Consider the following 15,589-nt stretch of genomic DNA (forward strand, 5'->3'; position numbering starts at 1 on the left):
GAGATTGAGTCAGACACTTAACCAACTGAGCCATGTAGGCACCCCCGGAATTTTTCAATATATGTATGTATATGTCTGTGTACTGATGTGTGGAAAATATATTTCTAACCATGGATTGCAGTCAAAATTGTTGGAAATCCACTGTAGATTGTTTTGTTAAATGAGTGTGGGACAGGACAAAAATTTTAAAGTCTCTCTCATCTGTTTGTAGAATTGATTCATTAAGTTTATATTGACATCTCAACTAACCATGTCTATGTATTTGTGTTTGTGTGTATATGAAGATATATATGTGTATGTTTTGTTTTGTTTTGTTTTGTTTTCCTAATAGTTGCAATGGATGAGCTTCATAGTCTGGATCCAAGAAGGCAAGAATTATTGGAAGCTAGATTTACAGGAGTTGCAAGTGGGAGCACTGGAAGCACTGGCAGTTGCAGTGTTGGAGCAAAAGTGAGTAAAATTGTAATCTTCATTTGACATTCTTTCCTTGTATTAAATGATCTAAAATATATTTTGTAAAGGATCCCTACATATGTGCTTAAAAGCAAATTATTACTTACTGTAATTTTTATAATGTATAGGGAAAAAGTATTTATAAATCTGATTTTTAATACAGCATAACATGCTTTGGGAGCATTATGTTATATATATATAATATATATGTGTATACATAATATATATGTATATATAATATATATGTGTATACCTAATATATATGTATATATAATATATATGTGTTAATATATATACGTTAATATATGTTGTTATAGCTTAACAGGTTTCAGGAGTAAAAATGAGTTTAGTAGATTGTAGTTCTTTTCTCCCATTATATAATTTTTATTTTTCCTGTCCTTTATCTCTTCCTTGCCCCTGTCACCCTTGTTCCTATCTGTATATGTTCTTATTTGTACAGCAGATAATACAAATAAGTGTATCTGGGGACGCCTGGGTGGCTTAGTTAAGCATCCAACTTCGGCTCAGGTTACGACTGTGAGTTTGAGCCCTGCGTCCGGCTCTGTGCTGACAGCTCAGAGCCTGGAGCCTGCTTCAAATTCTGTGTCTCCCTCTCTCTCTCTGTCCCTTCCCCACTTGTGTGTTCTCTCTCTCTCTCTCTCTCTCTCTCTCTCTCTCTCTCAAAAATAAATAAACGTTAAAAAAAAAATTAAGTGTATCTGTTAGGCCTTCCAGTGATAGACATCAGGATGTCTTCAGCTCCCCATTACCTCACACGGTAGTAACTTTAATGTACTTGTTCTCTTATGGACCTTTCTGATCATTTATTGAGGTTATGTTCCCAGGAGCAGAACTGCTTTGTCATAGGGTATGTATAGAGTTAAGTTGAATAAATAGTATAAGATTGCTATTCAGAGCAGTTGTATACAACTAATCTGCTCTTTCAACAGAATGCATGAGCATTTATATAACCCTACATCTCAGAAACATTTGGCATTATCTGGATTCTTCATTTTTGATAGTGTTTAACAGGTATCTCAATAGTATCTCATTTTTTCACTCATACCACCAGTTATTTTGAACATTTCTTTTATATGCTTGTTGGCTTTTTGGGAGTCTCTTATAAATTGTTCCAATCAGGATTAGTGATTACTTTTTCAAACTGAACTGATTTTCCCATGTTCTTTGTATATTCTACATAGCAATTCCACGTTAGTTGTATACAGTGCAGATAACATTTCCCATTTTGTCATGTCTATCAACTTTGTTCATGGTATCCAGCATTGTACAGGATCATTGTAGACAATTATTTAATTTTGTTATAATCAAACTTACCAATTTTTTTTGCCTTAGAGCCTATAACTGTAAAGTTTTAAATAGCTGTTGGTATACTACGAAAAACAGTCCTCATCATGAACCATCTGGTCAAATAGGTCCTTTTGCTATTTTTACATTTTAAGTTATTTTGCTGCTAATTTATAGCAGGAATAAAAGTATGATGAAAAACAACTTTATTAGAAATTTCAATAAGAATTTAAACATACTAAAAAGCTCTTTGTGTCAAGTAAATCTTGGTGCACAAGCAGCACAAGCATCATAAAGGATGAAGGCTATTGTCATGCATCCTTTGAGCATGAAGTGGTCCACGTTCCTGTAGAAGAATATTAAATGGTGAAATTCTTCAGTTAAATGACTGATGAAAATTCTGTTTCCTTTTTTTCCTTAGAAATGCGTTATCTGATTCATTGATTCTTGAATTTGGGAAAATTCATCTTGGGTAATAACATTCAATGACTGAGATTTTATATGGTCATTGCCATCAGTTTTAGAATCTAGAGGTGTTATTGTTATCTCTTTGTTTTCTGATTTGTCTTATAATTAATTATAAAATGTCTTCTGTCATTTTCTTCTCTTGACCATCTTGGGTGGAAGATGAAAATTTCTTGATTCTCCACTGGAGTCAGTGCAATCTAAAATCAGTCTGCAATGATGTCTCCAGTCTTTCATACGTTCTTGGAAGATGGTGCAGTACTTTGGGCAAGACAAGAAGATAACTGAAAGATGATAATTTATTTCACTATTGTGTCACTCTTTTAGGTCATTAACTCTGTATTGTTTTTCTATTTCTACCGTAAAAAATTACCAGAGTTGCTTAAAACAACAGACATTTATTTTCTTAAAAGTTCTGAAGGTCAGAAGTCTGACATTGGTCTCATAGGGTTAGAATCAAGGTATGTGGAGGACTGGATTCCTTCTGTGGAGGCTCTAGGTGGGGATAATTTTCCCTCCCTTTTATAGCTTCTAGAGCCTGCCTAAATTTCTTGGCTGGTGGTCTCCTTCCTCCATCTTCAGAGCCAGCAGTCATACATCTCTCTTACTGTTCTTTGGAAGTCACATCTCCCTCTGATCAGTCTTAAAAGGTTCTTCACTTAAGTATTCGTGTGATTAGAATTGGGCTTATGCCCATCTGGATAGTCTGGCGTAATTTCCCCAATTCAAAGTTCTTACCCTTACATGTACAAAGTCCTTTTTGCCATATAAGGTAACATTCACAGGTTGTAGGGATTAGGGTGTGAGCATCATTGGAGGTTCATTATTCTGCCTATCGTATCATCATTCTTCTATTTTTTTAATGGTTTTTGGTTGTTTCAGCATAGTTGGGAATAATTGATGAACAATGATGAAGTAATTCGAGGATGATGTAATAACAAAATATAGGAAAAATTAGATCCATAAGATCACATAATATATTTTAAATTTGTGAAAAGGTCCATTGGATGTTTGGTGATTAATGACCAGATAGAATGCATTTTATTCTATTAAAAATAGATTTTATTTTTATGCTTTGGATGAGCTCTAAAAAAGAACAAAAGTCCCAAAGTACCAATTTTTACAAATAGCTAGAACTACTCAAAAACTCAAACACTGAAATTGGGTCCAGTGGACCATGAGGTATTTTAAGAGTTAAATACATCTTCCCCACCCCTGGGCTACAAAGATAATTCTACAGATTCTTCCGTTAATTTTATAGTTTTACTGTCATATTTGCACTTTAGGCCCTATCTTTTATATAGTATTGATAGGGACCCAGTTTTATTTTTCACCATCTAGTGAACCAGTTTTCTCCACAAGACTTCTTAAATCATCCGTATTTTTCCATTGATTGGTGATGCCACCGTTACCGTGTATGTTAAGTTGCCATGTCTTTAGGTGGATCTGTCTGAGGTTTCTCTTACATTCTAGTGGTCTGTGTTCCTGTCCCAGTATCACATTAAAAAAAAAATACTGTTGTATTTTTGTATGTTTTTTTTTATATGGTAAAGCAAGTCTCTTCTTTAATCATCTTTTCTAAGGTTGAGTTAGTTATTTATAGATCTTTATTCCCTCATAAAAAATTTGAGTATCTCTTCACTTGCTTGTTAACATTTGGGAATTTTTATATAATGGTTTATTTGTATTTTTATCCTTAAAAGATTCAAGTAGAATTCTTATTTTGAATACATTGAATTTATAGATTAATTGAGGGAGGAAAGAGAAAGAGTAAAGAGAAAGAGGGAGAGAGAGAATCCTAAGAGGGCTCTGCACTGTCAGCGTGGAGCCCATTGGGGGCCTCGAACTTAGGAATTGTGAGATCATGACCTGAGCTGAAGTTGGATTGATTAACCAACTGAGCCACCCAGGTGACCTTGGAGGTTTTTGAGTTTTATAGTTTGGTCTTGTATGTAGCAGTCTTGTTGTTGATTTTTTTTTTTTTTTTTTTTGGTTGTAATAGTTTGTTGATTCTCTAGGTTTCTCTAACAAATCATATTCTTTCAAAAATCATTTTATTTCTTACACCTCATCTATGTATTTTTTCTTTTTATTGGTCAGGGCCTTCAGAAATGGAAATCCTCTATATTGTTTTGAGTGGTATTTATACCACATAAGCAGCTGTCAAATCTGAAAGGAAGGAAAAGCTTTATTTGTAATTTTCAAAATATTGTAAGCAACCCAAATGTCCTCATCTAAGAAATGGATTAAAAAGTGTGATATATATATTTGTACAATGGAATACTATTTAGCAGTTGATGACGACCTGCAACAACATGGATGAATCTCAAATGGATGCATTATGCTGACTTTTAAAAGAAGCCAGATTCAAAAGGCTACATATTATAATGCTTATTCTACTTTTTTTTTTTTAAGTAAGCTCTATCCCCAATGTGGGGCTCACACTCACAATCCCAAGATGAAGAGTCACATGCTCCAACTACTGAGCTAGCCAGGTGCCCCACCTTTATTTCCTTTTTAACACAAGGGTTATTAATGTGGGATGTTTTAAGCTATTCTTTTGTTACGATTTCTAATTTATTGCATTACATTTTGAAAATACAGTTTGTATGACATTAATTCTTGAAGTGCGCCCTGTTTTATAAACACTTCATATCTAATAACTCTTAATTTTATTTGTTCAGATCTTAGATATTTCCTTGTATTGTCAGCTTGACCTTTTCCCTGAGTGGTGTATTAAAATCATTAGCTGTATAAGGAATATAGTCAGTGGTATTGTAATAGCATTGTATGGTGACAGATCGCAGCTACACTTGTGGTGACCATAGCATAACATATAGAGTTGTTCAATCCTATGTTGTACACCTGAAACTGATGTAACATTGTGTGTCAACTGCACTTCAATAAAAAAAAAAGATCATTAGCTGTGATTATTGATTTATGTATTTCAGCTTGCATTTTATCAGCATTTGCTTAATATATTTTGAGGCTATATTTTTACATGCATACATCTTATTCTGTTCTTTCTATAACTAATTATTTTTTCCTTAATTATTTGTTTTTTTCAAATCTTACTATTTTCGGCCTTCTTTTGGTTCATTTTTGTCTTAGATATATGGGTATATGTTTTTCTATTTTATTTTTACTCGTTTTAATTGTATTTCTTTTGGACCACATGTCTTTTTTTTTTTTTTTTTTTTTTTTTTAATGTTTGTTTAGTTTTGATAGCAGGGGAGGGGAAGAGAGAGAGGGAGACACAGAATCTGAAACAGGCTCCAGGCTCTGAGCTGTCAGCACAGAGTCCAATGCGGGGCTTGAACTCATGATCCGTGAGATCATGACTTGAGCTGAAGTCAGACACTTAACCATCCAGGCACCCCAACTGCATGTCTTTTTTGATAGAATATTAGTGTTTTTACCTGTTAAATGGTGGGTTTAGTCCATTATATTTATTGTAACTATTGTTATTTTCTGACTTGGCTCTGCTATCTATTGTCCAGTGTCTTCTAATTATACTTTACTTTTATTTCCTTCTATCCCTTGCTTTCCATTGGACAGATGGAGTTTTTCCTGATGTTTCGAGATTACATGTTCTATTTTTAGTATTATGATGATACTCTATACTCATGTGTATATTATATTGTTTATATTAATTATATTTATACTCAAACTGGTATTTGTGTATTCCTGCAGGATTTCCCACCCAGCCCCTATTTTTTAAATAACTTTTCACTTTGAAAAAATATTATGCCTATAGAAAATTGAAAATACCGTACAAAGAATACTTGCATATTCTTTATCCAGATTTAAGAGATGTAATCATTTTTGTGAAATTTTGCTCGTGTGTACACAAGCCCCTACCATCTTTCTCTAATATCACTGTGGTCTCTTCAGTGAATGTGAACGGACTTTTCTCTGAGGGAGCTGTGCTTCATTTCGGTGGGGAATGGTACTTAGGAACCAAGCTAGGTATGCTTGTTATGTGGTAGTCTTTTGGAAGAATGTCAGCTAATGTAGAAGGAATGTGGAATCAGGAAGTCAACATTCAGTATTCCCTAGCGTAATTATTATTTAAGGCAAGGATTATCAGTGGATGTTAAAATCATTTAGTGAAATGTTTCAGAGACTAGTGTATTTTCAGGGTCTCAAATTTCACCCTATAGATGCGTTATTTATTACAGAAGAGAAAATGGGTATTTAAAATGGAGAGATTTGTTAGTCACCACCATAATCAAGGTCAAATTTTTTATTGGTAGTGACACAGTCTGACATTAATTAGGTGCACTCTGAGGAGATGCAACAAGAGGAACCCCTATAGTTTTCATAGTGGAATTTTCTTTCTCCATAGTGGAAAATTTTATTTGAATTTAGTCATGATAAAATACTCCTGCAACATCCTGCTGGACAACTGGCCTGGACTCTTCAAAGTATTCAGTCCCGTGAAGAATGAAGAGATGTGGAGGAACTGTTCTGTCTAGATTGATTGAAGTGAAAGAGACATAGCCAGATGCAGTCTGTGAATCTGTGAATCCCAATTGGCTCCTGAATTGGGAGAAAAATAGTTATAAAGAATGTTTTTTGAGACAGCTCAGGAAATTTGAGTATGGGTTCTGTGTTAGATGATGAATTAATGTTGGCTTACTGTTCTTTGTGGATAGGCTTCCATTTTTAAAATATCCATTTAAATTTAAAAACAAATATAGATGAAGCTACAGAATGTAAAATACTGTTGATCAATGACTGTTACAATGATTTTATATAAATTGCTGGTGATAATGTGCCTGTGAAATGCAGTATTGTTGGGTAGGCAATTTTAATAGTGGTAAACCAGGAGTTGATAATGTGGAAGTAAAAGCACAAGGATCACAATTCTGATAGTGATGGTGCTCTGGGAGAGGAGGAATGGGAGAAAGGTAAGAAAGTTGTTTAAGAGTATAGAGTAATCATAAATTTGTCTATATTGAGGTATGTTTGCTTAAAAGTAGGAAAGTAATAAGTATAGGCAACAGAGATACTGTAAATAGAACTTTTAAATTACTGTGACAGGGTGTAGAAGGTGGAATAAAAAGAAATAATCCAATAAAAGTGAGGGAGAGAAAAAAGAAACAAAAAGTTCTATTTTAAGCTGTTACATAATGTGGAAAGCATAAAGCCAAGTATATATTATCACAACAAATGAGACTCCATCTATAGACTGTTGACAAGAAGCATTTCCCAAAAATGACAAAGATTGGAAATAACTGAAAAGAAGATATTTCAGATAATCATGGAGAACAATTAAATATAAATTTGAGATCAGTTTCTCCCCAACTCGGAGCCTTCCAGAGACTTCCCATCACACTTAAAATAAAATTAAATGTCTTCATCACACTGTAATAAGACCTTCTGATCTGACTTTAGACTAAATACCTTATTTAACTAACAGCCATTCCACTATGCCCACATTGTTATATTTGCCACTTGTCTCAAACATACTTCTCCCATCATCATTCAGATGTTTGCTCAAGTGTCACCTCTTCAAAGAGGCTTTCTCTGTCTGCCCTATGTAAGAAGATAGCTATATCACTCTCCCCCTTTCTCCACCTAATTTCTAATTTTCTATTTCCTTACATACTACTAGATATTTGTTTGTTTATTGTTTGTTTCCTTTCTTGTACAGTGTTAAACTCCATAAGCCTTGGAGTTAAGTCTTTTTTTTTTTTTTTCATTGCTATATTTCTAGCATCAGCAATAGTACTAAGCCTATTCTTCAGGAACAAAAGCCTGAATGGTACAAAGATAGATACCCTTTAAGGACTAATAATCCATAAGGAAGATATGAAAATTATAAACTTTCACATGTCATACAGTTCTAAAAATACATGGTGAATCTATTAAAGTGTAATTATAGTGAAGGATTTTAATTCTTTTAAGTTTTAAATTCTTTGAAATTTTGACTGTTCAGTTATATTTATATATGTACATATATATGTATAGATGCGTGTATGTATATATATATACGTGCGTGTGTGTGTATATACACATATATATAACAGTAGGCTATACAGGATTTGCAGTTTGCACAATATAATCTATATGCTTGGTTTGATAGATAATGAACACACATACAATAGTCTTCTTTATTTGAGGATTTTGTAATTGCAAATTCACCTACTTGCTAAAATTTATTTGTAACCTCAAAATCAAAACTCAGATTGCTTTTGCCAATCATTCAAGGACCTGTGCATGTGCAGTGTTGGAAAATTTGAGCTGCCTGAGGCTGAACAAAACAACACTCCGTGTTTCAGCTCTTATACTTTAAACAAGTGTTCTTTTCACAGTTTACGCAGTGCCATGTTTTTCACTTTTTTGTGCTTTTTATTGGTAATTTTGCTGTTTAAAATGGCCCCCAGGGGTAGTATTGCTGAGTTGCTATCTAGTGTTCTAAGCACAAGAAGGCTGTGATATGCCCTAGGGACAAAATACATGTGTTATTATGTAAGCTTTGTTCAAGCATGAGTTATAGTACTGTTAGCTGTGAATTCAGTGTGAATGAATCAACAATATATATTAAATAAGGCATCTTAAAACAGAAACACACTTTTATACAAAACAAGATTATGTATTAATTAACAAAAAATGTGATGAGAAGCTTGCAGGACCCTAACTGTGTATTTCCCCAAGTGGCGATGATTCAGCATTCACTTAATTCAGTGTTCACAGCTAATACAAAAATTGACTGTAGAGAGAGAGAACTTTTATTCCATCATGTTCTACTTTTTTTTATCTTAGCCCAAGCCTGCTTCACCTGCTTATTTTACTTGTCCCAGATCCTTATGGCATGAGTTTGTGACTCTGTTGTAGGGTTACAAATAGAAGGTAAAGGTAAACGTTATGGACTGACGTAAAAGTTATTGTGTGGTTGTCATGTCAGGAAAAGGAGCTAAATATAAAGATTTTCTTATATAGTGAGTCACACATGGTTTAAAGAACTTAAAAATTGTGTATATTTAAGGGTAAGGTAACCATTTGAAAAATGTAAAATAAAAAATGCGAATATATCAGGAAGAAGGGGAAGCTGTGGTGCCAGTGAACTAAATTCTTCATCATTCATGGCAGAGTCAATAAAGGACTTACTGAAATAGAGGTACATACAGTAGAATACTCTGCCCCTGTTTGAAAGAAAGAAATTAGCAAAAGAAAAAGGGAATGAAGAATTTATTATATGTTGATTAGGAATTTCCCAGTCTCTATTAAGAGAAAAGAAAGAAGTGCAGGATAGTCTGCATAATGTTATTTTTTGTATGAGAAGGAAGGAACCAAGTTTGTATGTTTGATTTGTTAGTGTAGACAGATAACCTCTAGAAAGGTAATAAGAAAGTAAAGTAGCCTGTTTGTATTGCTTATTCAAAAATTGCATTAAAAATAGTTTTTAAAAAAATGGTTGCCTCAATATTGGGACTAGCATGAGAGGGAGAAATTTATGTTTCGGTAATGAAATTTTTTTCCATGTGCCTGTGTTGTTTTTATATTTTAAAAAATACCTCATGAGTGTTTGCCCCACCAAATCTGCTTTGAAGGCTTTGAAAGTCTGAGTGTGTGCTTGCCATGTGTGTATAACTATGTATCTGAGTGTATAAGTGATTATATACTAGGTTTTACCAAGCTTTCTTCCTCCTTCTGTGTTCCTTTCTCCTCAATAATTTGAAACTTTTATAAAATCTTTTTGTATTGAGATATAATTCACATACCATAAAATTGACCCATTTTAAAGTGTACATTTCAGGGGATTTCAGTATATCACAGTTATGTGGCTATCACCACTCTCTAATTCAAGAATATTTTTATCACCCAAAAAAGAAACCCCCTACACATTAGCAGTAGTTCCCCATTCTGCTCTCCTACCCTACACTTTAGCCCCTGGCAACCATTAGTCTTACCGGTCTCTATGGGTTTGCCTCTTCTGAACATTTCATACAAATGGATTCATACAAATACAGCATTTTGTGTCTACTTTCTGTCTCTATGGACTTGCCTATTCTGAACATTTCTATAAAGGGAAATATATAATATGTACCATTTTGTGTGTGTTTTTTTTCACCCAGCATAATGTTTTCACAGTTCATGAATATTATAGCATATATTAGTACTTAATTCCTTTTTATGACTAAATATTCCATTTATTGATGTATTACGTTTTGTTTATCTGTTCATCAGTTGTTGGATATTTGACTTGTTTCTATTTTTTGATGTGAATAGTCTTTGAATTAACACTGGTACAACTGCTTTGAAAACTCTGGTACAGGTTTTCTTCAGTTTTCTTAGGTGTATATCAAGGAGTGGAATTAAGTCACTGTGATAGTAGCATGGGAAAAGAAAAATAGACTAATGGAACAGAATGGAGTCCAGCAACAGATCCATTTATATATAGTAACTAGATATATGATAAAGGTAGTTCCACAGTGCAGTGGGGAAAGGGATAGTCTTTTATAATAGATGATGGATCAGTTGAATATACATATGGGGAAAAATGATTCTTGACCCTCAACTCTTACCATCATACAAAAATCAGTAATAGGTGACTTGAAGATCTAAATATGAAAGGTAAAACAATAAATATTTAATAAGAATAATGACAGATTTCATATATGTACCACAAAAGGCACTAACCATAAAGTGAAAAGATTTAATAAATGTAACTATGTTCAAATGACACCAGTAAGATGAGTGAAGAGGCAAGTCATAGAAGATTTATACTGAGAATTATGTGAAGAATTCCTACAAACCAAGAAGAAAGACATGTAATCCATGGTCAGAGTTGCCAAAGCCAAATTGTTCTACCCAACCTGTAATGAAAAGTAGTAGAACTACGTCCTGTTCTTCCAACCCTATATTCATTTTTCACAGAAGTGATCCTTATCTTACAGCTTTTTATCGCAGGTTTTGTTTTATTTGTATTTCTAAGTAAGGTTATATAATAAATATAGTTTCTTTGTTCTTGTTTCTTTGTCTTTTTCAGTTTTAGGTATTTAATACTTCCCTTTTGTGTGTGTGTGTGTTTATTCACCTATTTTGAGGGAGGGAGAGCAGGCATGAGTCGGGGGAGGGGCAGAGAGAATCCCACGCAGGCTCTGCCCTGACAGCACAGAACCCAGTGCGGAGCCCCGTCTCACAAACGGTGCGATCATGACCTGAGTGGAAATCAAGAGTTGGACGCTTTAACAGACTGAACCACCCAGGCATGCCTATTGACTTCGTATCATAGAAGATGAGACATTAACTCTTTTAAATGACCCAACCCTCTACCTCTATAAAAATATTCACATTTCCCTGACTCCATCCTAACTTAGATAGACAGTACTGCAATTTTGGGATTGATTGTTATTTCATTATTTACAGTATGACTGTGTAAATTTTATTCACAGCTGTGAAGGCTCCATGATTACATTTCTTCTTTTATACAATTTTCTGTTTTCACCGGAGTTAATAGTTGATTTATATCTTTAGTTTTTTAGTATTTAGTGGAAGCATCCAAATACTCTCCAGCAGAGGTGTGCAGATCTCTCATTATTTTCACATACAAGTTTTTGTTATTATTTTTTTATTTAGACATCCTCCCTGAACTTTTGTAGCTCTTTTGTTAAGATAGTTGCTCTCTCTTTCTGCTGGATGCCTGTCATCCTGGAATCTACCTTCTTGACCATCGTGGGAATTCCATTTGTGTCTGTCCTGTGAGCTCTGCTTTCTGTATGCCATCTCTTCATCTTTCTTGGTTTACTCCTTTGCTCTGGTGGAACAGATTCTCTAGTTATTTCCTGAGGAAAGGTAAATGAGTAGGCAGATTTTTGAAACCTTGCATATTCTCTTCTTCCCTTTGGTTGTTTGCACGTAGAATTCTAGGTTGGAAATCATTTTATTAGAATTTTGAAGGTATTGTTCCATTGCCTTCTAGCTTCCAGTGTTACTGCTGAGCATTCCAATGCCATTCTGATTCCTGATCCTTTGTAAGTAACCTATTTCCCCCTAAACGCTTTTAGGATCTTGTTTTTAATCCCTGGCATTTAACATATTTTATTACAATATGTTTTGGTGTGGCTCTTCCTTGAGCCAGGTGCTTGGTCAAAAGTATGTCCTTCAATGCAGAAATTCATGTTTTCCAGTTCTAGAAAAATTTCTTGAATTATTTCTTTGATAATTTCAGCTCCTTGATTTTCTTGTCCTTTTTTCTGGAACTCACATCATTTGAACCAGGACCTCTTGGATAGATTCTCTAGTTTTCTTTTTTCTTTGAATTTTTTTGGTCTTTTTCTGGGAGGATTGCTTCAGCTTTATCTTTGAATCCATCCATTTTTTTCTTTCATTTTTAGCTATAGTATTTTCTTTTGCCAGGAGGGTTTTTTTTTTTTTTTTTTTTTTCATTTTTAGTTTGCTATCCTAGGATATTTAATAGTGGTATTATTTTTGTGTGAAGTTTATTTCTTACCAGTTTCTTTATATTTTTTGTTTGTATCTCTTCACATATCTGGTGATACTGGGCTTTGTTCATGTACATGCTTTAGACACTGAAGCACATTTTATTTTTTAATGTTTATTTATTTTTGAGAGAGAGAGCATGAACAGGGGAGGGGCAGAGAGAGGTAGGAGACATAGAATCAGAAGCAGGCTCCAGGCTCTGAACTGTCAGCACAGAGTCCCACATGGGGCTGGAACTCATGAACTGCAAGATCATGTACCTGAGCCAAAGTTGGATGCTTAACTGACTAAGCCACCCAGGCGCCCGGCCAGTGAAACACTTACTGGAAGCTTTGTATGAGTAGGGAGGGTTTATTGACCAATAGGTTTTGTAGCAGGATGACATGATTGGGTCATTTTTCTGAGAGATTTTTAATTCTTCTTATCTATAGGTCTTATATCTTGAGATGCTGTTTTTTTAGAGAGAAAGTCTATAGTCTTCTATCTGTGGAGTATAAGTTTGGTTGCTAACTTTATAGAATTGAGCATGGAAAGAGGGCTAAGGGTCTCTTCAGTTAGTGTGTAGACTTGCTTTTAGTACCTTCTAGTTCCTCAGGTGTGCCGGATGTGCCTAAATCCATAGTTCTGGCTCATCATTTCCAGAGATTAAATCTGGCTTGCAGTATTTATGATGATGAGATAGTAGTCAGTCATACCCTTTTTTGTCCTTATGTATACAATATGTTAGCTTTCTCTGGCTGCTTTCAACATTTTTTTCTTTCTCTTTATATATATATTTTAGGATTTTATTTTTAAGTAATCTCTGCATCTTAATATGGGGCTCAAACTCACAACCCTGAAATCAAGAGTGGCACACTGCACCAACTGAGCCAGCCAGTGCCCCAAGATTTTTTTCTTTTTAAAAATTTTTAGTGGATTAATTTTTTATTGAGGTGTAATTGACATATCACATTATGTTAGTTTCATGCGTACAACATACTTGTATATATATTATATATAATATATATATCATATTTGTATATATCACAAAATGATCATCACGGTAAATCTAGTGAAAATATCACCACACAGTTACAATTCTTTTTTGGTGATGAGAACTTTTTAGATTTAATCTCTTAGCATTTTTCAAATATGGAATACAATATTATTAACTATAGTCCCCATACTGTTCATCCCAGCACTTATTTATTTTATAACTGGAAGTTTGTATCTTTTGACTTGTTTATCCATTTCACCCACCCCCATCCCCTGCCTCTGGGAACCACTAATCTATTCTCTGTGTCTGTGTGCTTGGGTTTTAGGGGGTTTTGTTTATTTTTTAAAATTCTACATATAAGTGAGATCATAAACTTTGGTCTGCCTTTGACTTATTTCACTTAGCATATGCCCTGAAGGGTCCATCCATGTTGTTGTGAATGGCAAGATTTCTTTTCTTTTTTTTAATGGCTGAGTATATTCCCTTGTATATATATACACCACATTTTCTTTATCCAGTCTTCCATTGATGGACACTTTGGTTGCTTCTATGTCTTGGCTATTGTAAATAATGCTGTAGTGAACATGGGGTGCAGATAATTCTTCCTTTTTTTTTTTTTTTTTAACTAAAGTTTTTATTCAAATTCCAGTTAGTTAGCATACAGTGTAATATTAGTTTTAGGTATACAATTTGGTGATTTAACACTTCCATACAACACCCAGTGCTCATCACAAGCACACTTTTTTTTTTTAATTTAAATCCAAGTTAGTTAATATGGTTTCAGTAATAATGACTTCAGGAATAGAATTTAGTGATTGATCACTTATGTGTCACATCCAGTGCTAATCCCAACAAGTGTCCTCCTTAATGCCCCTTGCCCATTCCTCCAGCCAACACCCTTCCAGCAACCCTCAGTTTATTCTGTGTAATTTAAGAGTCTCTTATGGTTTATCTCCCTATTTTACATTTTTTGCTTCCCTTCCCTTATGTTCATCTGTTTTGTATCTTAAATTCCGTATATGAGTGAAGTCATATATTTGTCTTTCTTTGACAAATAATACATTAGCATAATACACTTTAATTCCATTCTTGCAAATGGCAAGAATTGGTCACTGAGTAATATTCCATTGTATATATGTCACATTTTCTTTATCCATTCATCATTCGATGGACATTTGGGCTCTTTCCATACTTTGGCTGTTGTCAGAATTACTGCTATAAAAGTTGGGGTGCATGTCCCCCTTCAAAACAGCACACCTGTATCCTTTGGTAAATACCTAGTAGTGCAATTGCTGGGTTGTAAAATAACTCTATTTTTAATTTTTTGAGGAACCTCCATACTGGTTTTCCAGAGTGGCTGCATCGGTTTGCAGTCCCACCAGCAGTGCAAAAGGGTTCCTCTTTCTCTGCATCCTCGCCAACATCTGTTGTTGCCAGAGTTGTTAATGTTAGCCATCCTGACAGGTGTGAGGTGGTATCTCATTGTAGGTTTGTTTGGTGTTTCCCTGATGATAAGTGATGTTGAGCATCTTTTCATGTGTCTGTTAGCCATCTGGATGTCTTCTTTGGAAAAGTGTCTATTCATGTCTTTTGCCCATTTCTTCACTGGATTATTTGTTTTCTTTGGGTGTTGAATTTGAGAAGTTCTTTATAGATTTGGATACTAACCCTTTATCTTACATGTCATTTACAAATACCTTCTCTCAGTCTGTTGGTTGCTTTTCAGTTTTGCTGATCAGATAACTTTTTGCATTAGTGTTTGATTTTCATTGGATGAGTACTCAGAAGTGGAATTGCTGGATTGTATGGTAATTATATATATATATACGTGTATATGTGTATGTATATATATATATATATATATATATACGTATATATATATATATACGTATATATATACATATATATATATTTATTTAAGTTTATTTATTTGAGAGA

The 15,589-nt window shown here is 34.0% G+C and overlaps 1 protein-coding gene across 7 annotated transcripts in view; it reads left to right on the top strand.

The window, feature by feature from the left end:
* The window catches only part of TLK1 (tousled like kinase 1), a 194,716-nt gene that overhangs the window by 90,928 nt on the left and 88,199 nt on the right, over positions 1-15,589 (top strand). For all 7 annotated transcript variants that reach the window (XM_049616037.1, XM_049616029.1, XM_049616030.1 and 4 more), the window contains one exon: positions 332-450. In XM_049616037.1, the coding sequence (XP_049471994.1) occupies positions 337-450 (114 nt within the window). In that variant the 5' untranslated portion in view covers positions 332-336. The remainder of the gene's footprint in view (positions 1-331; positions 451-15,589) is intronic.

Source organism: Panthera uncia (genome assembly GCF_023721935.1).
Source record: "Panthera uncia isolate 11264 chromosome C1 unlocalized genomic scaffold, Puncia_PCG_1.0 HiC_scaffold_3, whole genome shotgun sequence".
NCBI lineage: Eukaryota > Metazoa > Chordata > Mammalia > Carnivora > Felidae > Panthera > Panthera uncia.